Here is a 25,382-nt window from a genome sequence, read left to right as displayed (position 1 = left end):
GCTCCCCCGGGAAATTTTGAAATTTAAGTCCTCGGAAATGCGACTTCCAGCGTTTTGAGGGATGATGGTGCACGGTTTAATACTTAAATCAAAGTGCTCTGTGAGCAAACTCGTGAATTGACACATGATTTTTTAGATTATGTTTAATGTTATCTGGTTTAGGGAATTTTGTGGTTGATTGTCATATCTAGAGTACGAGCAGTAGTTCAGTGTTCGCTAATGTAGCAAAGAAACAAAGTAACGTTGGGATAAGAAGGCATTACCATTGAAATGATCATGCTATTACATTTGACAAGGTGGATGATGTCATGTGTTTTAAACGTCTATCATTTTTGTTTCTGGTTTAAGAGAAAAGGTTGGAAGTAAATGTGGGTGAAAAGTGAGATTTACTGTCTTTCGTTGTAAATATTAGAAAATCAAGGCAATACTGTCTTAATGAAAACATTAACGATTCCCTCTTTATCAAAAGAGACAAACGGGAACGAGTTTTGAGTGATATAACTAAGCTAAGCTTGCCACCGTCATTTTGGATCTCCGCCTGGGTAGATTTAAGTCACGTGCTAGGCAACGTATAATCAATAACAAGATAGAATTTCATTTCAGGCCTATTTACCAATTTTGTGGTGTGTAACTTTCGCATTTTAGTACGTTGTATGAATGTTGAATCTTCAAATTGTCTTGAAACTTAAAAGAAAATTGTTCTTTTAAAATTCACTGAAAATCGGTAGCTAAAACTGTTTGTTTAGGTGTTATTTGATTTTCGTGTTAACTTGTTATTTCGTCAGTCGCCGGCATCTTTTGTTGCTTCACACAGGAAAAACACACGCGACGAAATGTAATGATCAATTTTGTCCTCAATCTCACGCTATAACAGAAAAAGCTTTTGAACATCTGTAAACTCCGAGCGCTTCGCAGTAAGTGATATTTTCAATGAATCTTCGGATTGTTTTCAAGTTCAAGGATTGTAAATTACAATTTTATGAAAAACGAAGGTTGTTCTGTTATTTCAGTGTGAATCCTTGCATGCCTGCCAGTCGCTGGCGCCGCTTGTTGCAACTAAAACGTAAAAAAAAAACTCTTTAAAGATTATAATTGGCTTCTTTTTCACCCCACCACTATTCTTAGCAACAAAGGTCGCCATTTCGTCTTTTTATTGCTCGCCAAAAACTATCAAATGCACTCAAAAGCCTAAAATCTAAAAAAAGTTTACAGGAATCGACCAATCGAGTAATACATTTGTCTTCGCTACTTAATTTGTTCTAAAAAGTGTCACGCCTAAGATTCCTCAAAAGTGGGATCAACGAGTAGTATTCTACAAGGTTGTTGTTCGGCATTTTTCTGAACCACAGCATTGTAATCGACTGGCTTTTCACAATGAATAGTCATTAGAACCGGCCCAGAGAGTCTCTCGATTGTCATCGCGGTCCGTAGGTAGCCCTTGACTAGTTTCGATGCTCTACAACTCTATGTCGGAATCACAAGCCTGTTGATAGAGAGAAAGTGTAATCAATAAAGTCGTCATTTGTTAAGCTAAGGGAAATTTGAACAAAAACATATTGAGTTACTTCGAACCTGCAAGACAGGTTGAAGCGCGTCTGGTTTGTCCGTCTCGGATTTGCCATTTTCTCATCCAACGATCATCTTCAATGTCGAGAGGTTGTGGGCTTGGGAGATCTGACATATACATCTTGGAAACCTCAGCTATGTCTACATTTGTGCCCCCTACAATGGCGATTAGCACAAGACCAAGCAATTGCACGGAGGTCTTCTGAGTGGACCCAAATCTGAAAAAAAATCCCTGTAATGAATAAGCCTATTTGTTCAATCGTTCATTATATCTGTAAATATTTAAGGTTAAGTAAACAGTCGAGTGTTTGATAATTTAAAGAGATTACCTTGAAGACATTTCTTGTGTGATTTAGTCAAGGAATGGAATGAACGGATTGTGGCGGTAATATTCCTCAGGTGTGTCATGGGGTGCATTTACCCCACGCTGTTGTCTTGACGCCGTTCTTGGAGCGCTTGGTTCCTTTCCCAGCTTTGAACTGAACTGAACCACACTAAATTCACGACTAGCATGCTTACCTTCCTAAAGACGTATAAGAAGGCGGTGGACTGAAAAAACGATTAATTTCCTGTTGCTTCCCCCCTTTTGGACATAACTCGACCGAATTCAAATAGAACACTGACTCCTTTGGGAAAAGTAATTCTTAATTGAGCGCTGCTGACAGTCGTACAACCACTTCTTGACGAGATAGTACACTTGAATACTGTAACTCTTCCAGTTTCAAGAAAGATTTATAACACTCTTTAATTCTTTCATTTAAACAGTAAATCTTGCGTAACACTATTTACGTATAATAACTCGTACAAATATAATGTTGTTCGGTACATAAATAACTTGAACAAATGGTGTTGTACAGTAATTTACGCAATAGGGCTTGTGTATCTTGACGCTACAACTAATTATAGATATATAATTATTAACTAATCACAGATTACTGCACGCTGATAAGCTCATTAAGAGCGGGACCGTAATTTAATAATTTCCGAAAATGACCACTTTGGGTGCAAGTAGACTGGATAACAAGCCTGTTATTTTACCAAGTAGACAACTTAAAAAGGAAGCGCTTACATAAAACGAATGTTAGACTAGCATTTTTTTTCGTTCACTTGTGTTTTTTCCTCAGAAACCGCACAAGTTAGAATGTTTTCTCTTTCGGTTTAGGAGGTTCGACCGAACCACCCGAACCACCCCTGGATCCGCCCCAGGCCCCGAAACGTTTGTTCTTTGTACGTTGTGAAAAGATTCCGAAATTATTATTGTTCCTACCGGTTTTAGAAATAGCATAACGTGTGCTCCGGCATTTTCTTCTACAAAAGAAATATAGCTAATAAAGGAAAACCTAAATATACAATTGGATATCAAGTTAACCATGAACTGGATCCTTCCTTATGTGGTCCGTCCCTTGAATACCATCTTGTCATGTCCATCATGTTGTAATTTATAGTAATAACCTTTGCCTGATAGTTTGTGTTTGACCTTTCGTGAACCCACCAATAGAGGAAAAGGCAATTATACACCAATAAAAACTGCATTTTTGCTATTATAAGGAAAGAAACTCTTTTGAGCCAGAATGCCTTCAACAAACGTCTGATTAAGAAGTTCTTTTCATTATCCGTTTTATACCTTATGAGGAGGTATAAAATTTTTTAATAATGATTTTCTTTTGAACTCTCTTTCTTATTGGCTCCTTTTTGAACGTGACAAGGTCAGAAAACTAAAAGTAGTCGGATTCGTTTAGGAAGAGCTTTGTGGCGTCCGCGTCGGGTCACATTATCACTAAATTTTTGAAACGGCGAGTAAGTAGACCTCGGCAATGATTTATGACACTGAGCCATAAATGACCAAAAATAAGTTACAAAGTTGAACACTACAATAAGGTTTAATACTGAACATCTTCAGTGGTAATAGACTTAATACAACGGCGATGATCAAAACGAATAGTGGGACAAAATCGAGGAAAGGTTAACATGTCTTTTAAAGTTTATTTTTTTGCAACTCAACAAGCCATACCCTCTTTACGCAAAATGCACCTTAGAAGAAGCATTAATTGGAAATTACATCATTGTCATCGAAACAGATCACTACCTCAGTTCTTCTTATCTTTCCTGAAAAACATTTCTTGTGATGGCTTTTGAACAATGAAAAATACAAATATCGTTGTTTAACCTCGACATTAAAATCTAAGGTAACAATATCAAGAAGCAGGTTTACAGGATGGATTCAATGGTAGTGAACCCATAGCTCTGTGGTGCCCTTGAAGTGCTGATATCTTTCCCTTGCAACTTTTTGTCCACCAGATATTCCTTTCCCATTTGCTGCTGACTCCATGTAAGTACCTTGTCGATATTCGGTGTCTCGATACCCATGATTTCAGCAATACCTCGGATGACAACCAAGCCAAACGGTATATCCTCCGTCATGTAACGGTGGGAGAAATCTGGAAGGAATTTTCCATCCTCAGTTTTCTTTACGGGATGTTTCAACCCTTGGTAGGCAGCATTAGTTTGTATTGCTGTGTAGAGATTGGTCTTGTCAGAGATGTCTTGTGGATAACATCTCATGTACCAATTGTAAATGTGCTCCACCTGTACAAGATCGCATTAAAATAGTTGACATTATGACAGAGCTATTAATCGAGCAAGAGATAGCTGTTAGCCAGAAGGGGGACGTTAGTGGTTAAGTTCTGGCCTTAGAAAGCTTCACATTAAAGGAAGCCCTCATAAAAGTGTCATGCAAATTAACTTCAAAGTACAAACTGAAACTTCCTTATGATATTACGAAGATATGCTGTATTACCCAAAAAAATGGAGTGCAGATCTATACCCGTGACAAAGATTTAACGAATCTTAATGCGAAATTCGCAGATAAATTGTTAACTACATTGACAAAAAAGAAGTAGCAGTTTTCGAAAAGGCCTATTAAAAAATACACTGCAAAAGTATTTGTGATGAAATACGCAGGGAATTAAATAGTTGGTTATTAAAGCTATTGACATTTAATGCTGATGCCACTCGCAGTTGCTACATTTGTTATTTTGTGTGTCTTTATCTTCCTAGTTTCTGTTTAGCGCCGTGAGAGACTTTTGTTGGGAAGTTCTTTGCAGTGGACAGTATAGAGCGTTGATGAGAACAAATAAGAGTGAGATGTCATATCGTGAGATGTCATATCTTAATGTAATGCAGTCACGTGAAAGTGAGAGAACAAAGTTATGTGTGTCTTATGTGATGTGGAAGAGAAATAAGTAAATTTCACGTACATAATTACGACCTTACGTAAGTTATTCGAAGTAAGTTTGCGTCGTGTGAACGATTGTCTCAGTCTTTCACTGGGACTCAAAGTTTGAGAATTCGTGGGTACAGTTTTGTTTCTTGTCAGGGGAGAAATCCCCCACTCGAATGTAACACAAATTGTAAATCAAAAAATAAAGTGGAACGCCTTACGTTAGACATATCTGCTCCTGTTTTCTCTCCAAAACCCTTAGCAATATTCACAACCTCATCAGAGACACTGGAGATAATACTTGCTGCTGACTTGGTCAAGCCATTGTAGAACAAAGGTGCTTCAGCCAGTGGCTTTCCGTCCCACCCCTCCCACTGACCATAAGTTATTGAAGTGTGCAAATAGGCATTAACACTCATTAACTGAACACCCAAAAGGTGACCCGAAACGATCAGTTTAGGGAGAGGTCCCAGGAGATATTGCAATGTTGATACCGGATCCTTCTTGGCTGTCAAACCCTCTCCTTCCTTTAAAAACAAAACACCAAACCAAAAGTTAAAAGTGGGCTTGCAGTGCAGGTAGGAAAATGTGTTAACTAACGACGCCGTGGAAATTTCGCAATGACAGCGTGACTTTACATGTACATCCGTCCGTGTGAATATTTTACTTGTACATCCGTCCGTGTGAATATTTTACTTGTACATCCGTCCGTGTGAATATTTTACTTGTACATCCGTCCGTGTGAATATTTTACTTGTACATCCGTCCGTGTGAATATTTTACTTGAAATATTTAAATACGCATGCTAGTCAAAGAAACAAAGTAAAAAAAGTTTTCTACGCTCTTTATCGACTGAGATTAAGATTTTCGAGCTTCAGATGAAAGGCACGCGGGCTGAAAGATACTCCAGTCTGTTGAGAATGTATATCACAATAAAAAAAATAGGCAGCTTAAGACTGCATATGGCTCCTGATAAAGCACAATCTTTATAGCACTGAAAAGAACTAGGGGTTGTATAATGATGCCAGAAGGAGGTATTGCAGAAGATTTGTCTCACTTGCAAAACAAAATACGCTACATCCCATAAATTTAGGAGTACCTTGTTCCACAAGAGAAGATGATTCAAGAATGTAGAGAATAATGAATGAGTTGCCAGTGATCGATCGGATCTTTGTGTTTGTGCAAAGATTTCTGGGATCGCCACAAGGCGAACATTGCAAAACGCTCTAAAGAAATGTATGGCGAAAGGTTGTTTCGATGTCCGAAAAAAACCATTCTGAAGATTATCACTTATTTCGCTGTTGTTTATCAGAAATAGATTTGGGTAATGTTGATACAAGGGAAGTGTGAGTTTTTGTTTGAACAACCATGAAATATATAGTAAAATCTACCGACTGTAAACTTTTGTCCGTGCGCAAGGTTTATTGTAAAATTGAAATCGCGTAATGGTATCGCAGTTCAGTAATATTAGCAAGAAATCAACAAGAAATGACTTTAAAAAGCTTTTCTAGTTATTTTGACGTATTTTGTCTATTGCTAGCTTTTTTCGTGGCTTGGTAATTCAAAAGAGCGCCTCGAAGCGGCAGTAGATTGAAATGGTGTGCTTGAGCATTAAATATTATCGTTCTACACTAAAGTTATTTAACAACTGCATTGCTTTCTTATAGTGATCAATGAGAACGGACCAGCGTTAGTAATCGGTTAAAAAGTGAATTTTCTCTTCTGCGACGATGAGTACGCACAAATGTGATGTACTATTTCAAAAACGAGTGCGAAGGTTTCATCACGGAGAAAACTGATGAAGGCTCGAGGCCGCAGGCCGAGTGATTTTATTTTTTTCGAGTATTTTGGAAACCCTGATGAAACCTGATGCACTAGTTTTTGAAAGAGCTTCTCAATCGCGCCTCAGGAATGAAAGGAAATAGAAATATTCACGAATTTTTCAAATGTTGTCGGCAAGTTTGTTGTATTGATATTCAAATTAAGAAATGAGTTCACCAGAGTTTGATTCTCTATCAAACTCAAGGGTTTGATATTACATGAAACTCATGGATAGCGCGTCATTTCAGTGTTTCACCAGGGTTTCAAACAACAGACACGTGACGAAATTAGCGTCTCTTGGTTGGATGATCACGTAATGAATAATTTATGAGTTCGAGAAACACAATTGATATATGTCTACAGTTTCTGCCGGAGTTCCTGTGATCTTGATTTCCCTGACAAGATCCTCCAAGGGGCTCTAGGAGCAAAGTTATTTTGTGACAATTCGAGACCATTACGCGACGACGATTTCACAATAAATCTAACGCTAGGAGAGAAGTTTATCATCGGTGTATTTTATACCATATGTCGTGCTAATTCTAACAAACCGTCCTCTTCCCTCGTATCAACATCATCTTTATCCATTTACGATAAAACCCGCGGCGAAAAAGCGTTGACCTCTCGCCAAAATCGTTTTTTTAGGGCGTCGAAACAATCTTTCGCTATATATTTCCCTCTAGCAACTTACAATATTTGCCCCGTGGCGATCCCATGAATCTTTGCGCAAACGCAAGGATCCATTTTTGTGAGGCAATTGTTTCATACAACAAGGTATTCTGCGTTGTAGGATATTCCGCCGTTCCACCGTTCCATCATTCCAGCAAATAGGGTCGCTCTAATGAACCCAACGTATTGTATTTCGGACCTATCTCGCTTCGAAAGTAGCGGCTCCTTTGGGCAATAGTCGCTGCTTGAAAGGATAAAATGTTCTCTTCGAAGAGATAAATTTTTTCTTCAAAGTTTCCACGATGTGCGGATCAAACCTAGTTTTTTTAATAACTCAAGATATCGCATTTTGCAGCTTGCTCGCTCCGCAAATTTGGCGGCCCTTTTCAGCTTAAGTCATCGATTTAAACCATAAATTTTCTCTTTTTAAAGAAAACAAATTTCTCAGGCCACCGTAAGGAGATTTTGTTAAATTAAGAGCATCGTCTTGTGTTGGCAATATATCGAAGCGTGCCAGGCATAATTCATCTAGGATCCAAGACTTTGAATAGAGGGTGTCCGCTTGATACAGGTTCGACTCAATAAAATTGTCATGAAACACTTTCTCGTGGCATGCGAAGGTCAATCACACTCGTCACCTGTATTTTCTTGAAATACACACTCACCCAGAGGCTTGTGTGTATACTCAGAACGTTCCACTCAAAAGCATTGTACGACTGGGACATTTCCAATTCCCTTTTCAAGCGCGAGGACCCCTTCTAAATCATCAAATGATGCGAAGTAAACGTACCTTCACAGCTCCTAGAAGAGTCTCCTTGGTACCAAGAACTTCGCATTTAGCGCCAAACTCAGTAATGCGGCATGCCCATGGTAAAGATTCAAAATTCATCACAGTGCACCGCCGTCCTGTCTCGCCCAGCACGTGACGAACTTGGAATTCAAAACCTGGCTCTCCCGGCATACCAACAAGTACTGTGCCAGGTTTTATATAGGGTTTTAAGGCATCCAGGAAGACTTGATGCGCAAACGCTGGAAGTACGAAAACGACAATATCCACATCCCGCATGGCATCCCGAGCGTTTTTAGTTACCATCGAAGGTTTCGATGTAACAGATGTTGTATCTTGTCCCTTCCGATGCAAGACAACTTCAAGATCCTTGATTTGCATGTTAGTATTCCAACGTTCTGCTTCATCTTGATACAGGCTAAGCACACGAACTTCAGTTCCCTGCAAAGAGGACGCTATGCCGGCAAATGCGTGCGCTCCATTACCGCTGCCACATATCAACAGCTTGATGTCCTCTGAACCCATCTCCTAGAAAGAGTGTCTTCTGTTAGAAGTAACAGATTAAGAAAAGTACCTCACGAGAGGAGCAATCTTACAATAAATGGCTTTCTATTACTGTTCTTTATGCATTATTGGCACATAAAATCAAGGTATGTAAAACAACGTACAAGTCATTGTCCCACAAGTTTACCTAGGGTGGTTACCTCATCAGGTCCGAATGAAAACAAAGAGAAACTGATCGATGTTATTTCAGTTTGGCTCTCTTAGTAATAGTGAAAGTTGTTTGTTTTTGAAATTTGTCTTCTCTTACCCTTCGCCAAACTCCTGTCGATTATTAATCTATGCAGATTTATCTCCTTTCACTGTTCACTTTTGAACGGCAGTGGAATATATTGTTGGGTGAGTGTACTAAAGTTGCGAGGATTTGTTTGTTCGTTTACCGTTAGGGCGCTTGTAGAGTCGATTTCCGCCGTTTCTCAAGTCCGGTCCCGAGAAGCGAGGGAGTGGAGCGGGGGTTGCTGAGCGGGGTTCCCGATTTTACTTACTCACTCTGTTATGCAGTTTGTGGTTGAAAAGTCCGACTGCAACGGACTCTCAGAAACATCCAAAATGTACTGATAACAGTAGTATAACTCACTAAGAGAGGCAATCGTAAGTTCATCGAATAAAATCACTGTGATATAAAATTTTTAACTCGTGAATTGCGCGCATGCGCAAGAGCGAGTTGTAGATATGATGTGGAGAATGGCACTCGCTCGCTCGATTGGTCGATTCCTGTAACCTTTTTTTCGATTTTAGGCTTTTGAGTGCATTTGATAATTTTTGGCGAGTAATAAACAAGCGAAATGGCGACCTTTGTTGTTAGGAATAGTGATGGGGTGAAAAAAAAAAAAGCCAATGATAATCCTAAAAGAGTTTATTTTTTTCGTTTTAGTTTCAACAAGCAGCGCAGGAATTTCAACACTCCTGCCAGAAACTGGCAGGCGTGCGAGGATTCATACTGAAATAAGAGAACAACCTTCATTTTTCATAAAATTGTAATTTGCAATCCTTGAACTTGAAAACAATCTAAAGATTCATTAAAAATATCACTTACTCCGAAGCGCTCGGAGTTTACAGGTGTTCAAAAGCTTTTTCTGTTATGGCGTGAGATTGAGGACAAAATCGATCATTACATTTCGTATCGTGTGTTTTTTCTATGTGAAGCAACAGAAGATGCCGGAAACTGACAAAATTACAGGTTAACACGAAAATCAAATAACACTAAACAAATAATTTTGGCTACCGATTTTCAGTGAATTTTTAAAGAATAATTTTCTTTTAAGTTTCAAGACAATTTAAAGATTTAAAATAAATATTACGTACTAAAATGCGAAAGTTATACACCACAAAATTGATAAATAGGCCTGAAATGAAATACTATCTTGTTCTTGATCATACGTTGCCTAGCACGTGACCAAAATGTACCCAAGCAGAAATCCAAAATGACGGTGGCAGTCTAGGCTTAGTTATATCACTCAAAACACGTTCCCGTTTGTCTCATTTATTAAAGAGGGAATCATTAATGTTTTCATTAAGACAGTCTTGCCTTAATTTTCTAATATTTACAATGATAGACATTAAATTTCACTTTTCACCCTCATTTATAAAATACATGACATCATCCACCCTTCTCAAATGTAATAGCATGATCATTTCAATTGTAATGCCTTCTTATCCCAACGTTACATTGTTTCTTTGCTACATTAGCGAACACTGAACTACTGCTCGTACTCTAAAAATAGGTCCGCAATGCGTACTTGTGTGGGATTTTATTGACAAAGTGTTTGGAAGGGGTTTTTGAGCGGAAGCAAACCTGTCGCTCACTGTGAGTCAACTGTGTACTACAGGGGTGATATTAGGCCTGGAATCAACTGTCTGAATAGTAATTTTTGTGTGGGAATTATTTGAACGAATACAGATTCACAGGAGGGATCTGGGGTATTGACTTTTCCTTTTATCAAGCAATATGCCTTTCCTTCCCTCCCTGGAAGCTTTTTGGCGTGTTTTTGAACGTTTGGTAATCGTCTTCAACAAATAAATTACCTCTTGGTGGCTTAGGCTATTTATTTGTTTATACGGCAATACTGGAAATACTTGGAGCAGTAAATATCTTCGTAACAGTCATTGAAAAAAAACTGAAAAAATTTCTGCTACTACTTTTTAACTCGTGGATACACGATAGCGTAGAAACGAGTTCTTGTAGGCGCTTTGCGATATGCAAATTAGTGTGGACTCTTCGTAATTAGTCGTAATTAGTCGGCTTCGAACTCGAGATCTATCCTTCCGAAGAAGTAAGTCCAAAGTCGTGGCCCTATTATGATTGCACTGATCGTTGCGATATTTATTGTCTTTACACGCCTGTTTCGACATTTACTATATTGAAATGGACTTCAAATGTTTCAGATTAGTGCTATGATCAACTTAAAAACCAAATTTGAAGCGTCTTCGAATCGTCCATGCGCTGAACATAACGAGGACCAGCGAGAATCACGAAGAGTTTGTGAGTGACAGCAAGCTGTTGACACAGAAATTCCCACGGAAACATGTACACATGACATAAAAAAAATGGTAATTTGCAGCATTATTTCTTTCTACGCCAATTTGGGTCTTTCCGTTGTAATCGTTTCGTTTTGTTATTCTTCTATGCAAGCGTGACTGTTTTGATGGTAAGAATGAAAGATGATCGCTTTCCACAAGTCGTTGCCGAGCACGTGACTATAATCTGGCCGGTGTTGTTTTGATCACTTGACAATCTTTTTCGCTGAAAATACAGGACGACTTCCTATTTCAAGGAATGTTTTTCCAATTAATTTCTATCGCATCGGTGTAAAAAAGTACAGGTATATGGGTGTTCTGAAAAACAAAAGGGAAATTCAAAACTACGAGAAATTGCGAGTAATCGACCTCTTGTACTACACGCGGGTTTTTTTGGTGTAACATGCGTGTGTTTCCCGTAAGTTACAAGCACTTTACGCACGTGGGAATGCTGCAATCACGAATTTTATATTACGTGAAAGTCACGCATGTGGTTGTTTTCTCACTTCACTAATATGTTTGTTTGCTTGTTGTTGTTTTTTTGGTATCCTGGAGTATTTCAGGAGGGGTTGCAGACTTAACTGTGGAATAATTGTTTAATGCAGGGTTGTCAATAAAGGTTGCAGTTAGAAATTAGCCAAGATGCTAAAGGAACTGCCTTGAAATTTCAGGACTGTGTGTTATGTAGTTTATTTTTGTCTTTTGTAAATGGTTGTTAAACTGGACAACTCTTAGAAAGATGACTTCAAACTTAATTTTAAAAGGCCTGTTCCGGTACCAAATGAATAAGCAGCATTTCCTTATTAATAGTTTTGCAAGTTTCTCATTACAAATTCCTCTGAAAAAAGAGAAACAACTCTTTTCATAACTATTTACTGCTTTCTTTTGTTGCTCTCTTAACTTAAAAACAATGTACATCATGATAAAGTAATTTGTTATAGGACACAGTGAAATGAGGTCCAAACAGCTTTATGATCTGTGAAATGTGTTTCTAAAACATCTGCTTGTATATCAATGTTAGATATGTTTGTATATATATGATCAATTACTGTGTTGTTGTCAGTTGTATAAGTTGATATGAACTGTTTGTAGTGGTTATCCCTCACTAGTAAATTATACAAAGGTCTTCTGTCTGTTTCAACAAGCCAATTTATATCAAAGTCTCTAGTAATGATACTGTTGTCTGGTGAAATGTTATTTAATACCTCAGTTATTGCTTCACAAAGTTGTCTTACAGGCACGTTTGGGGAGTGATATATCCCTATGATTGTCCAATCCTCAAACCTTGCTAACTTAATTACTGTTATTTCAACACCATGTATATTGTGACAATAGGAGTATCCAGGTAAGTATGGGATTTTACTGTACACAGCTGTACCACCATATGACCTTGATCCATTGCTGGAATTAAGGTTATCATTACAGAAGAGAACTTAACCAGCAATGTCATACATGTCATTATTATCTTGAGAATTAAATCTTGTTTCTGTGAAAATATTGATATCAGCACTTAGATAAATTAAGTCTTTATGTTTATCTTCTATGTGTTTGTGAAGAGACCTTACATTAAGATAACACAGTTTAAGAAGGGAAAATGTTATGTCATGGAGAGGGAGGTGCAAAGCTTAAGTTTTGCAGTTGTTCTTAATCTCTCCATCTGGATTAACAGCAATCTTGCTTTCACACAAATCAGAAATATATAGGCCTTCTATAGCAGTCACTCTACTGAGTCCCATATAATGTATGTGTGGAATAGTATTTCTGGTACTAAAATCCACAACAATTCTACTGTCAGTATCACCTTGTGACCTGTGAATTGTTTTTGCTGCTGTGGGACGCAGTGGAAATTGTTTTCTAACAACTTGTGCTGTTCTGTTTCCACCTACCGCAAACTGTGTAGTCACAGGGTTTACTGGGGTCCATGTGTGTTCAATTCATTGTACATACAAATGTCTTTTTTCATTCCTTGTTTTCTGACCTACATCTGAGTGGTCAAATTAAACCCATACAATACCAGATGGTTTGGTTTGTTGATGTAACTGAACTAGTTTAACAACATTTCCAGCACCATTTGTCATGCCATCTTCGGTTCGTACATTCATGACAAGGTGTGTTCTTTCACCCTCAGCAAGACAAAGGGTTGAGGCTAACTGTTTTGTTTTTCTTGGATCATTGGGTATTTGTCTTAGTATTTTGTTTCTGAGCTCTGGAGAGATAGCTCCAATAACACTATCTTGAGCATTTATTGTGAATTTGTTTCCTGTGGCTGCATTATGGGCCCTTTGTTTAAATTCATCTACTTTAGCATTCTGTATAAATAGGTAAGGTGCATCTATTGGGTTGTTGATGTCTTCTTGTATAGCTCTCTTTAAGTTTTGCAATGTCAGCTACTGTGTGTTTACCTTTATGCAACCTATTAAGTAATTCTACAAACAATTTGCTGTCTCTTTGACCCATGATTTCATTAAGTTCAAACATTTTAAAGTGTTTATGCCATAAACTGGGAGAAAGAACAGCATAAATCTACATTTTTGAGGTCTTTGAAAATATAAGCATCCATAACAGATTCTAATTGGAATAAGTCACCAATAGCAATTATGCTCACACCTCCAAAATCCTCTCTACAGCCTTTTATATCTTTAAGCCTATTGTTTAGCTGTATTGCAAACATACCATTTCCTACCATTGAGATTTCATCAACAAAAATCAATTGACTCCTCAAAGTGTTTAGTCTACTTGAATCAAGCTGTTTGTAATTTCTCAGTGATTGATTGGCAGGAATGGCCAGAGTGCTATGAAGAGTGTCACCCTTAAGCTTTACCAGTTGGAGCTAATAGTATAACTATGATCTGATGAAAATCATCACCAGCTCTATTGTTATAATACTTAAGCACTGCCTGATACAAAGCTTTTGTTATATGCGATTTGCCAACACCAGCCCCTCCACTGAGGAAGCAGTAGAAAGGGGTTTCTGAGGTTTTAATCTGATGTAAAATGTGTTAAAAAAATTCTTTTTGCTCTTTATCGGGTGTCTGGACCATTTGACGAAAATCAAAATCAGGTAATTCATTCAATATCAGTGGTTCATTATTCAGCGATGTTGATGAAATGTTGAGATCATCAAAGAGGTCATAGTTTTCACTAAAATCAGGATGTAAATCTTCATGAGATCCAATCCTTGAACGGAATTGGTCAATGGAGATCCCCATATTTACTTGTGTGCTTGAGCGAGCAACAACAATCCAACTAACTAGAAACTCAGTTTATTAAAATAGATAACACTCTTGACAGTTCAAGGCAAACAATAGTTTCTTTCAGTTTGTGACACTTTGAGACACTCGTGAGACATTTTGAGACACTAGTGAGACACTTTGAGATACCTTGAGACTCTTTGAAGCGCAACCCGCACAAATACATTCAAGCCGACAAATGTTGGCTTGCTAGAGTACAATGACTCCTTTCAATCTGACACAACCCGCACCGAAGGTCCAAGCAGATAAATGTTGGCTTATGAAAGCGTAAAAGCTCCTGTGCAACCTGCACTGAACACAAGCCGCGTTTCAGCGTGCTGACTTACGTGAAAAAATCTTTTGTTATGGACACCTGAAGAAATAACGAAACAAACGCCTCAGATTATGAAAGAAAGAACACAAACCAGGTGTACAAACGTAATCGCCTTTCGTGAGAGCTTAATCGTGAAGCTCCCACAACAAAATTGAAAAGTTAAAGCACGCAAAGAACCCGTGAAAATATGAAATGACTTATCCTTACCTTGGAAACAAAAATCCCCAAGAAACAAACATGAAATTCCGAATAAGTTCTCCAAAACCCAACGACTGAGAAGAGAAATGGCCGCCGTACAATACACTATGAAAAAACGCCGACTGGAATCCAGTCTTCACGGCTCACTGAACGCAAATAGAAACCACGTGACAAGCACTTCTCTCTCGTGGACAAATAAATAAAGAAATAAATTTCTCGGGCGTTGACTAAGTGTGGGAAATCCCACACAAAAATGACAATCAACCACAAAATTCCCTAGACAAGATAACATTTAACATAATGCACCTATCATAGGCCATCCCCTGGGGAACACAGAGGAATCAAAGTTCCCCTCCCCGAGGGCAATCACCTTGAGCAGCTTGAAACCTGACAAGAAAACAGTACTTTATGCCCTTAACGAAATGTCATGTTTTAATAGTGCTTACATGTTCGTAACAATGCCAATTTCAGTGTACTGCTAAATACAATTACACAAAAAAATGTTAACCAAAATACAGTGTAATACACGATGTCTGTTCAGCTGACTTTTTGGACTTAAACCGAATATTTACCACAATGTTGATGAGCATTTCTGATCTATTGACAGCATATCATAAATGATAAACCTATCAAAATTCAATAATGCTCAAGTGGAGCACATATCACAATATTACTCAGGCATCGCATCCGCATCTTCTTCCGACAATTCACTTGAAAAGGGAAAAACAAAAGACTAATATTAGTCAACTGTCTGCCATTGTCATATCTGAAGAAGGCAATAGCGGAAATAACACGATGGAAATGGATTTACATTACAATACCTGCTCCATCCGCCGAGGTCGCCATCACAAACACGAGGAGAAAGATGGTCTACGTTCTTCTGCACAGAGGTCTTCATGTTTGCTGATTTAAGACAACTTGAAATTGACCCGTTTCGTTTGCAAAGTCCCCCGTTTTCCCCGCGGTGCAAGGCTTTTGGAAAACAAACCTCCCTCATTTCCCCCGCCTCCAGGGTAAGTTAATCGTTCAAATCCCCATATAAGTCCCCATTCAACGTTGAATTTGCCCGGGGTCCCCCCCAGGGGATGGCCGATGATAGATGCATAATTCAAAAATTCATATAAGTCATCTGTCAATTCACGAGTTTTCTCACAGAGCAGATTGATTATCTTTTGTTATCAAGTACACTCTGAAAACATATCCCTGGAACATTATTCAAACTACTTCTATTCACCTTACCGCGTGTTAAATGAAATGCCGTCAGTCACCATAAAGGCTGAGCAATTTTATATCATTAAAACCGTGCATTCGCCACATTTCTTCGAATTATCATCAAACTTTCTACGATGGACTGAACTGTTACAGGTCTCTGATTCGAACTAAATCGAACGTTGCCATAAGCCATGGTTTGCAGTCAATGTTCACCGCTGAAATTCTGATTTAAGATTCATGAAATTTGATTAGTTTATTTAATTTTCAAGCGAAGCTCTACTTACCACCAAAAGACCTCGGTATACGTAGGTTAGAAGAGTGGACCTTATAACTTCGTTCCGCAAGCTCGGGAGACAAAAGTGAATAAGTTTAGGAAGGATGTCTACACTACGTCACTGCCAAAGTATGACGTCATGGACAAACGCGCTTTAGCTTCGTGCGAGGAGGCACGATCTACGTTTTTAGGTTACTCTATCTAAAATTCTTTTTTTTTATATGAAATTTCAATGATAAATTTCCAACTTGGAAAGCACCTGCGGTTATCTTCACCACTGAATCTAGTTTAACAACGTTAGCCGGTCTTGCATGAAACTGCGTGACAAACTGTAAACACACTTAGCCTGCGGCAAGCGAAAGGCGAGAGGGGCCAGGCATGCGGAGACGGTTTCTTTGGGTTACAACACGAGTAACAGGTAAAATTTGGATACCGAAAAAAAAGCCCCCAATTTAAGATACTGTTGCAAGACGCCTGGAAGATCAGAATGAATAAGTTGGTCAGTATTTTGCTTTTTACATCGATGTCACGCAAGATAACAATCTGAAACAGTGCGTGAGAATTAGCATGCCATCGCTTCATTCAAACAAGATCAATTACCATTGCATATTTGTTTCCCTGAAATATATCGGGAATCAGAGCATGAATAGATTTATTTCTTTTTTCGGATGGGTGGAGGGGAGGTTTCCACATTGGAGAAGAAGATGATGGGAGCTGTGGCAGATTTTTTCGTTCACAAAAAAAAAACGCCAAGTATCAGTAATAATATATATTTCTAATCTGAAAAGGTAATTTAATAAAATACATTTTTTTGAAGTTTATGGTAAACTAATTCCTTGTTCTTCTTTCATTTTCCTACAGTATCATATGAACTTGTTAATGTCTCCCATTTTCGTTCACTAATTATAACATGACAAACCTAGAGCTAAACCTCTCATTAGACGGTCAATTTTTTTCAATAATTCTACGGTCTGATCGAATGGTTTCCTTCAGGCTCAATGCATAACGTACGTGGAATACCCTTAGGTTGGATCCAGCATTTTGAGCGTCCAGGCTGAGAAAACTTGGCGGACACCAGGCAGAAATAGCGTAAGTACGTTATAAAAAGGGTTTTCATTTACTTTTGAAGTAGAAGGGCACTGCCTTGTGAGTAGGCCGGTACACTGTATAATCGAGGGCCGAAGGCCTGAACCTCTAGGGAGTCTAGGGGATGCTCCCCCCGGAAACTTTTAAAACTTAAGTCTCCCAGAAACGCACTTTTCTGCAATCTGGTGAAGAAATCTTTCTGGAATGAAGCATACTTAATCTGATTATAGTAAAAGTAATGGTAATCTAAGAGAATTTGTTTGTTTCTCTACACAGCTATAGCTTCATCAAAACACTGCTGTTACTGTCAGAGCTTCCTTTCTTCTTCTTCCAAAGAGTGAAACTGACAACACTCTTTGTAGTTTATGAAAACTCAAAGTCAGAGCCGTAATCATTTACATTAATTCCTTTTGTCACCATATATCACCCAGCAGTTAAAAATTTAAAACAAATGTTGATGGAACACAAGAGGCTGATACACAATCAGCCCTCGCTGAAAACAATTTTTTCAAAACCTCCGATGGGCTTTATCTTCAATGAAATTAAATTGGATCAAAGTTTCTTTCAATTGCTCGGAATATTTGAGCTTAAAAGTCAGCTAAATGTTGGCTTACTAAGAGGCCGTGTCAGCTGATAAGCATCTTTTACGGCGACATTCGTCTCCTGATGTTTATTTTATATTCTGAATTTTATTTCAGAAAAATAAAAAGTGTTTTATGAAGAGTTTAAATGATGGAAAGCATAGATAGCGTACGTAATTTTTCGAAAAGCCTTTTCACGGCTGTAATCCAACTAAAACATAAATTTAATTTTTTAGGTCATCGCTCTTGACTTTTCATGTGCAAACGAGTGCTTGCGTGAGTTTTACTTTTGCTTGCCACGATCACTCCGCAGAACGCACTCGGTTTTATGGCACGTCACGTTTAAGAGTTATTTCATAGCTAATTAGGCACTTTAGAAAGAGACAGTTCTAAGAACGCTATTAGGGACCTTAAGCAGTCAGGACGGCAACGCTAAGGAAGACTTCGTTTAAAAAATGAATTACTGCCTATAATTTGAATTTCAAAAATGGCTGCATGTGTTTACCGTCTCATACGGTGCCACACCTCAACTTCAGCATAGCGTATCAAAGAAGTGTTGAGGTCCAACTAGAAATTAAAATAATTTGCCGTCGCGGTTTCGGTTCACAGACGACGCAAATTGTGGGGATTTCACATTGTTGTTTTGCATTGTACGGCTCAGAAATGTACAAACGCACGTGCTGAGCTATTGTTCTGCCTATTATATCTTTTGTTTTTCCATGTCCTCGTTGCCGTCGCTTGGTTTGCTTAAGGTCCCTATTATCGCGCAGCGCCTTTCTCCTCAGAGTAAATTTTATTTCCACGATCTGATCGCAAGTTATCGATAAATAAGTGCAGAAAAAATGCGTTAAACGTACAGGGAAGAGTTAAAATTGAGTTGAAGTTGATAATTTTTTTCATAACTATTTTATTTTTTTAATTTGGTGCTTTAAGTAGCCGGGAACTCTGTTTAAAGTAGACGGGTGCCGGTACCCGGGACCCGGCTTCCAATAAAAACCCTGCTTACAAGGCGAAGTCCTTGACAAAACAGTGTATAATATATAGATTTAACCAACCCTAAAAGGCGCAGCTCTAGTTAGTTTATTTTCCAGCCCGTCATTATCAAAAAACTGTAAGAAAACTCTTTAGCACTGGCTGTAGAAGAGTTCCTCCAAGGGGATTTAGGGAGCTTGCAAAGCGATCAACACGCATGCTGGTCAGCGGTATCTTCATGCAGCTACCTTCGTATGTCACATATGGGGAATTATCATCTACTAATTACATATCATGTCCTATACTTTACATACATACAGTAATATGTGGGGTGCCAAACCAGTCAATATTCCCCCTGTATTTCCCTTACCCAGTTTACTTTTTACGTGGTCAATTCGACTTTTTATACGTTCAGTTTTTTACTTTTTATATGGTCAAATCTAGTTTTTATGTAGTCAACTTTATACTTTTAATAGGATCAAATTTTACTTTTTAAATGGCTAACTCGACTTTTTATATGGTCAACTCGACTTTTTATGTGGTCAACTTTCTACTTTTTATATGGTCAAGTTCTGTACTTTCGAATCGTTTCAGAATGCATTGCGCTCAATCACTAACAAAGATATCTGCGCTCAATCACTAACAAAGATATCAGTGACACACTCGGCTGCGCTTCATCTGCCACTTTTTTGTTCTTATCACATTTTGACGTCCTCTGTGATCTATTACTAAACAGACCCGCGGCAACTTGGAATCTATTTGTTAAATAGAGCATAGAGCTGAGCTAAAGCTGTCACGTCATCTGCCAAATTGTACTATATTCGACTTTTTCCGGGACTTCTTTTTAGCTTTTTCCCGATAATTGAAATTGAAGTGAAATTTCGGAACAAGCGAGTCGGCAAGTAGCAACAAAAGAATCAAACAAACGTTTGTAAACATACCAGGCGCCGTGATTTACTTTATTAAATCGTGAGCAGATACAAAAATCCTTAGAGGAAAAACAAAATAGACATTCCGGGTTTTAGATATTTTCACGCTCAGTTAGATTGCAATCTCACGTACGGCAATAAAAATCAAACACAACTAACACTCATATAGTATATAGAGTTCAGTGTTCAAAAACAAAACAGAACAAAAAAGAAATGATGAAAAATATAACCAAACTGGCATAACTGTTAAAATTCATACTAATCATGACGGTGTCTGAGCGAATATGATCATGCTGAAGTCCATCGCGACTCGCTCATCATGGCGATCTCCGGTCATCACAGTAAAGCAAGCCTCAGAAACTACATCGGCCGCCCTTCGAGTGAAAAAAGCTTGCTCTGATATCCTTTCCGATGCGTTGAGTAGAAAGTCACATCAGTCACTGCAGTTTTTCGGCGCTGTCATCCCGAGCGATCTTCATGTTCCGGTGAATTCGGCTGTCGTTCATTCAAAAAGCACTCGACCTGCACAGTTTGTTTTCTACATTGTCATATGAAAAAACTCGCGTGTTTTTATGAGCCATAATTCGGCTGAATTTCACTGCACATTTCACTCCAAGATTCTGTATAAGAGACTTAAAAACTTCAGGAAAAAGTGTTAAATTCGACCTGCCGAACTATTTCAGTTTGTAAACTATCGCACTGTTGTTCCCTTTGGAAATAAAGTTTGTTTTGAAAGTATTGCTTGGAGAATTTAATGGATTCTTTATTATAAAACAAATAGAGAAGCCTTAACTGTGCTCTGTTCTGTTATTAAGCACGCAGGAAGCGGCTAGAGCACGAAAGAAGTGTAGGGCGAAACACGAGTCTACGTCTCGTGTTTCTCCCTGCACTTCTTTCGTGCTCTAGCCGCTTCCTGCGTGCTTAATAACAGAACAGAGCACAGTCAAGGCTCCTGTATTTGTTAATTATAATAAAGTTCGGATATCACGCGTGCTGTCATTGGTTAAAAGAGCGTGCTCTATGAGAGTATAGCGCATAGAACTGAACTACAGCTGTCACGCCATCTGCCAAATTGTACTATATCCGACCTTTTCCGGGACTTCTTTCTAGCTTTTCTTTCTTTAATTGAAAGTGAAATTTCGGAACAAGCGAGCAAAGGTTTGGAAAAATACCAGGCGCAGGTATTTACGTTATTGTAACGTGAGCAGAGACGGAAATCCCCAAAGGGAAAACAAAATGGACAGTCCGAGTTTTAAAGTTTTCACGCTCAGTTAGATTGCAAGCTTACCTACGGTAATACAATCAAACACAGCTAACACTCGTATAGTGTATAAGTTTCGTGTTCAAAAACAAAACAGAGAAAAAACGGGAATGATGAAAAATATAACCAAACTGGCATAACTGTTAAAAATTCATACTAATCATGACGGTGTCAGAGCGACAGCGATCATGCTGAGGTCCATCGCGGCTAGCTCATCATGGCGATCTTCGTCATCGCAGTGCAGCAAGCCTCAGGAATTACATCGACTACTGTTCAAGTGGAAAAATAAGAGCTTTCCGATACTTTGAGTGGAAGGCCACATCAGTCACTGCAGCCGAGTTTTACGGCGCTGTCATTCCGAGTGATCTTTATGTCCTGGTGAATTCGGCTGTCGTTCATTCATAAAACACTCGCCTTGAACAGTTTGTTTTCTACTTGTCATGTGAAATAACTTGCGTGTTTTTGTGAGCCACAATTCGGCCGAATTTCACTGAACATTTCACTTTCAGATTCTGTATTAGAAACTAAAAAACTTCAGGCAAAAGTGTTAAATTCGACATGCCGAACTATTTTAGTTTGTAAACTATTGCAGAATGTGAACTTTCATGGTTTTTGAAATTTGATGGTTTGACATTTTTGACAGCTTTAGTCTTGTACAGCCAATCAGATTATTTGAACCATTCTAGCAGGGATTCTGATTGGCTTATTGTAGCGTGCTTTATGAGAGTATAGAGTATGCTGCCGACTCTGTTGTTCCCTTTGGAAATAAAGTTTGTTTTGAAAATTGAAAGTAATTCTTAATTATAAAACAAATAGAGAAGCCTTGACTGCGCTCTGTTCTGTTTTATAAATTAATTCAAATGGTACACGCGCTCTGATTGGCCATAAAACCATTTTACATGAGCGTATGTAAACACAGTTTCCATACTGAATCTTGTCGCGGTGTTCTCCCTGCTATTTGTTTAGCAGTAACTCAGTTTCTTTAAGTTTGTGTTGAGTACAGTAATGGAAGAAGATTTTCCTAATTTTTCTTTGGAGTTCAATTTTCCCAGTATTCAAGAAACGGCCGAAAAGCCAAATGAACAACAACAACAAGCACGGCGCTTTCCTTCGTTGCAAGAAGAGGCTCTTTCGTTAGTTTTTTTATAAAACAAATGTAAAATGGTTTCCGTGTTTACATAGCCTGATGTAAACACTTGGGAGGTTGGGAGAACACTCAATAAGCTGGAAACCACTCCGCTTCGTGTCTTGTTCTCCCAACCTCCCGCGTGTTTACATTAGGCTATGTAAACACTGAAACCATTTTACATTTCTTTAGTAAAGCATTTAGGAAACGGCTAGAGCACTCAAGAGGTAGGGAGAAACACGAGACGTATTTGTTTAGCCTATGTTGTGGCAAATTATAAACCCCTCTTTGTCCGCTTTTGAGCAAGACCGGAATGGAATGGGAGCCGTTTATTAAATATTGAAATATAGTGACAACTTTTTGACCATGAATCTTCCTGTTTTTGAATCCTTACTTGCCATAATTTTCTTACGCCTCAAGAGCGAATTTTTTTTATCACCGCGTGGGAGGTGGCACATGATCGGAAAAATCACCATCCTCATATTTCGCTCAGAGATACCTTTGGGTAAGTCTATAAACGTGGTATAATTTTTTTGTTCAGAGCTGTTTTTATTTTCTAGAAAATCACCAAACACTGTATCGAGCCCCAACCGCCATAAAATGGCCGAAATGAAGTCGACGTGTAGGGCAACAAAACCTTTATTCCTCAAAAGCACAAAAGAAAGCAAGTCTTTCTGAATTTTACCTATTTGTATACGAGGTATTAAAAAATGATTTGAATCTAATAACGGGCTTGTTGACATAACTATGAATTATTGGCGAATATTTGAAAATAGCCAAAATTTGATTGATTAAAAATTACATTTTAGAGCAGTTTTTCAATAAAAAAATTTTTCCTACCTGGTATAACTTGGAATCACTTAAGATGAGCATTTTTACAAAGTGGAAAGAATGTTCTTTCCATGGATATCAAAATTAATTTGGGGCTCTTAATTACTGCGAAGAAGTAGCCCGGTCTATTTTGTGCAAATCGCAATGCCGCCATGTAAACAACCGCAGATAATCCAATTAGGCTTTTTATTATTGAAGCCATAATTCCAACAAAATCTTATCGCTTTGACCTATACTAGATTGTAAACTGGATTTCTTAAGCTCACCTGGCGAAAAACACCTTTCTAAGATTGGTTCCTGACAACAGTTTCGATAGTACAGCACTACAGGCGGTGTATACCAAATCACAGTGAAAACATCCCACGAAGGTTCCTGCCGGAAACGTCGCATTGCTGGACAGTTATAACCATATTTCAGCTTGGAACACTCACATTTTACAAGTCTTCCTTTCACAATAAGAATGGAAGTTTGTTTTTTTATAGAACGAGCCAGAGCATCCTGACAGATGAAACGAATCATTGACGTTCGTTTTTTGCGATGGTGTCACGCAATAACATGTCACTCGAAAGGAGGCTCGGTTACCAATATACTTATTTTCTTTCCCTCTCGTCCCCTATTTTTTATTTCCGGGAAATAGTTTTAAATCCAGAATTTAAAATTACCGTTGTTTGCATTTTTTAAGCGCGATACCACTCATGCGTCACCTTAGACTGCTAAATGAATTAGGTATATGTTACTACAGCATAGAGGATATTTCACTGCATTAATTTTTATCGACGTAAAAAAAATGTGTTATCCTATTTTGTAAATTGTGACGGCTTGCAGGGTAGACAGGTGCGGGAGTGGAAAAATTAAATTGGGAGTAGCTTTCTAAAATACTCAGCGCTAAAAAATTAAATTAGATTAGGCACAGTTTCTAACCATATAATGAGCGTCGCGCCATAAATTTTCCAAAGCAAACTAAAATGGTGTTTTCGTTTGGCCGCCGATTTTTTTAAGAGGTGAGCGTACCAAATGGAAATCAATTGCTCCTTTCAAAGATTAGTTGGGGGATGCTGCTCCCAAGATAAGCGAAGTCGAGTTGCAGGAAAAGCTTCTCTTATAGTCCCTCTGCGCTTATGTGAGAAAGACATCTCAGCACACAAACAAGCTGTGGGCGTGAATGATGTTGAATCTGAAGTCGATCTCATTTTAGCACGGGCATCGATATTCACGTTGCCTTCCAATATTTCGGACATGACTATCTGCCCAGCCCATCGCTCCTCTTTGGGCATTGGATGGTGAAGAGGCTCGCAACGGTGCCGTGTTCCATCCGAATTATCGAGGCATGCCAAGGAAGGGAAATCACGAAAGGGTGACCGTGGTATAAACAAAGCGCTTTCGAAGGCAATCCTTCGACGCACGGGAATATTCCTCCCTGTTGGGTCTGGTAAGTCTTTGTAATGTTGTTAATTTACAATAGGAAGCTATGACAAACAGGACAAGAAGTTACTGGTAAAAACAAAATTGGCACATTTAAATTAGTACTACCACTGAAGCACACATTTAACCAGCCATTTAGTTTTGTAGCGTGAGCTAGTTTAATCAAATTATTTTTTATTAATTTTTTTTATTTTTGTTAACTTCTTGTCGCCAAAAACTAATACACCTCTTTCGTTATCTCACCATGCGGCCTGGGACCGAGATATTTATTTTGGTCAGGGGCTCAGGGCCACTCACTACACCGCAAAACCGCTCTTAGGGAAGAGTGATAGATTTAGGGGACGTTGTTACGTTGTTGCGTTGTTGGTGCGAAGGGACGGGAAAGTGATTTGAAAAGCGAAAGGGAGGGTAGGATTAAAAAACTGTTTTTGTCTCTGTCAATAGACCATTTTACAGTTCTGTGATATTTAACCAGGCCTCTGTATGAAAGCGAGGTTTGTGTTGACCTTGACACGATAGAGATCAAAAACTGGTTAGCATAACAATTAAAGGATTTGCATATCAAAAGTAACAGGGTTTGTACCAAAACAAGGTCAACTTGAGCCTCACGTAGGTGATGTATATAATCACGGAGCACTAGACAATTAACTTCCAGTTTTTTTTAGTTAACTGGGAAGTTCGTCATTTGAGAGGTTATACATGACGTTTGTTTTTCCCGCGAACGTCAAAAATTCAATTTCTGTCGTCTGTCTTTAGGCGTGTGTACACGGAATTAAGTAGGTTTGTGT

At 38.5% G+C, this 25,382-nt stretch overlaps 1 protein-coding gene and 1 long non-coding RNA gene across 6 annotated transcripts; one reads left to right on the top strand and one right to left on the bottom strand.

The window, feature by feature from the left end:
• Positions 1-3,430: 3,430 nt before the first annotated feature.
• On the bottom strand, positions 3,431-23,699 carry LOC113683789 (tauropine dehydrogenase). Of its 5 annotated transcripts, none has more exons than XM_089213348.1 (4): positions 23,439-23,699; positions 8,064-8,588; positions 5,008-5,313; positions 3,431-4,152 (listed from the first exon to the last, which is right to left on the bottom strand). In XM_089213348.1, exons 2-4 carry the CDS (start codon positions 8,583-8,585, stop codon positions 3,775-3,777), a joined length of 1,206 nt encoding a protein of 401 aa, XP_089069474.1. In that variant the 5' UTR covers positions 8,586-8,588; positions 23,439-23,699; the 3' UTR covers positions 3,431-3,774. The 5 variants fall into 5 exon arrangements, with proteins under 5 accessions (XP_089069474.1, XP_089069472.1, XP_027056869.2 ...); XM_089213346.1 differs by lacking the exon at positions 23,439-23,699 and adding an exon at positions 16,397-16,518; XM_027201068.2 differs by lacking the exon at positions 23,439-23,699 and adding an exon at positions 16,397-16,512 and having other exon boundaries at positions 8,064-8,604.
• LOC149042702 (uncharacterized) lies at positions 16,687-18,197 on the top strand. The gene is made up of 3 exons (XR_016188708.1): positions 16,687-16,804; positions 17,380-17,475; positions 17,749-18,197. It is a non-coding gene; the product is annotated as an uncharacterized LOC149042702 (long non-coding RNA).
• Positions 23,700-25,382: the final 1,683 nt, after the last annotated feature.

This window comes from Pocillopora damicornis, chromosome 7, assembly GCF_964200805.1.
Source record: "Pocillopora damicornis chromosome 7, jaPocDami1.2, whole genome shotgun sequence".
Classification (NCBI taxonomy): domain Eukaryota; kingdom Metazoa; phylum Cnidaria; class Anthozoa; order Scleractinia; family Pocilloporidae; genus Pocillopora; species Pocillopora damicornis.
This window is presented reverse-complemented; position numbering and strand designations above follow the sequence as displayed.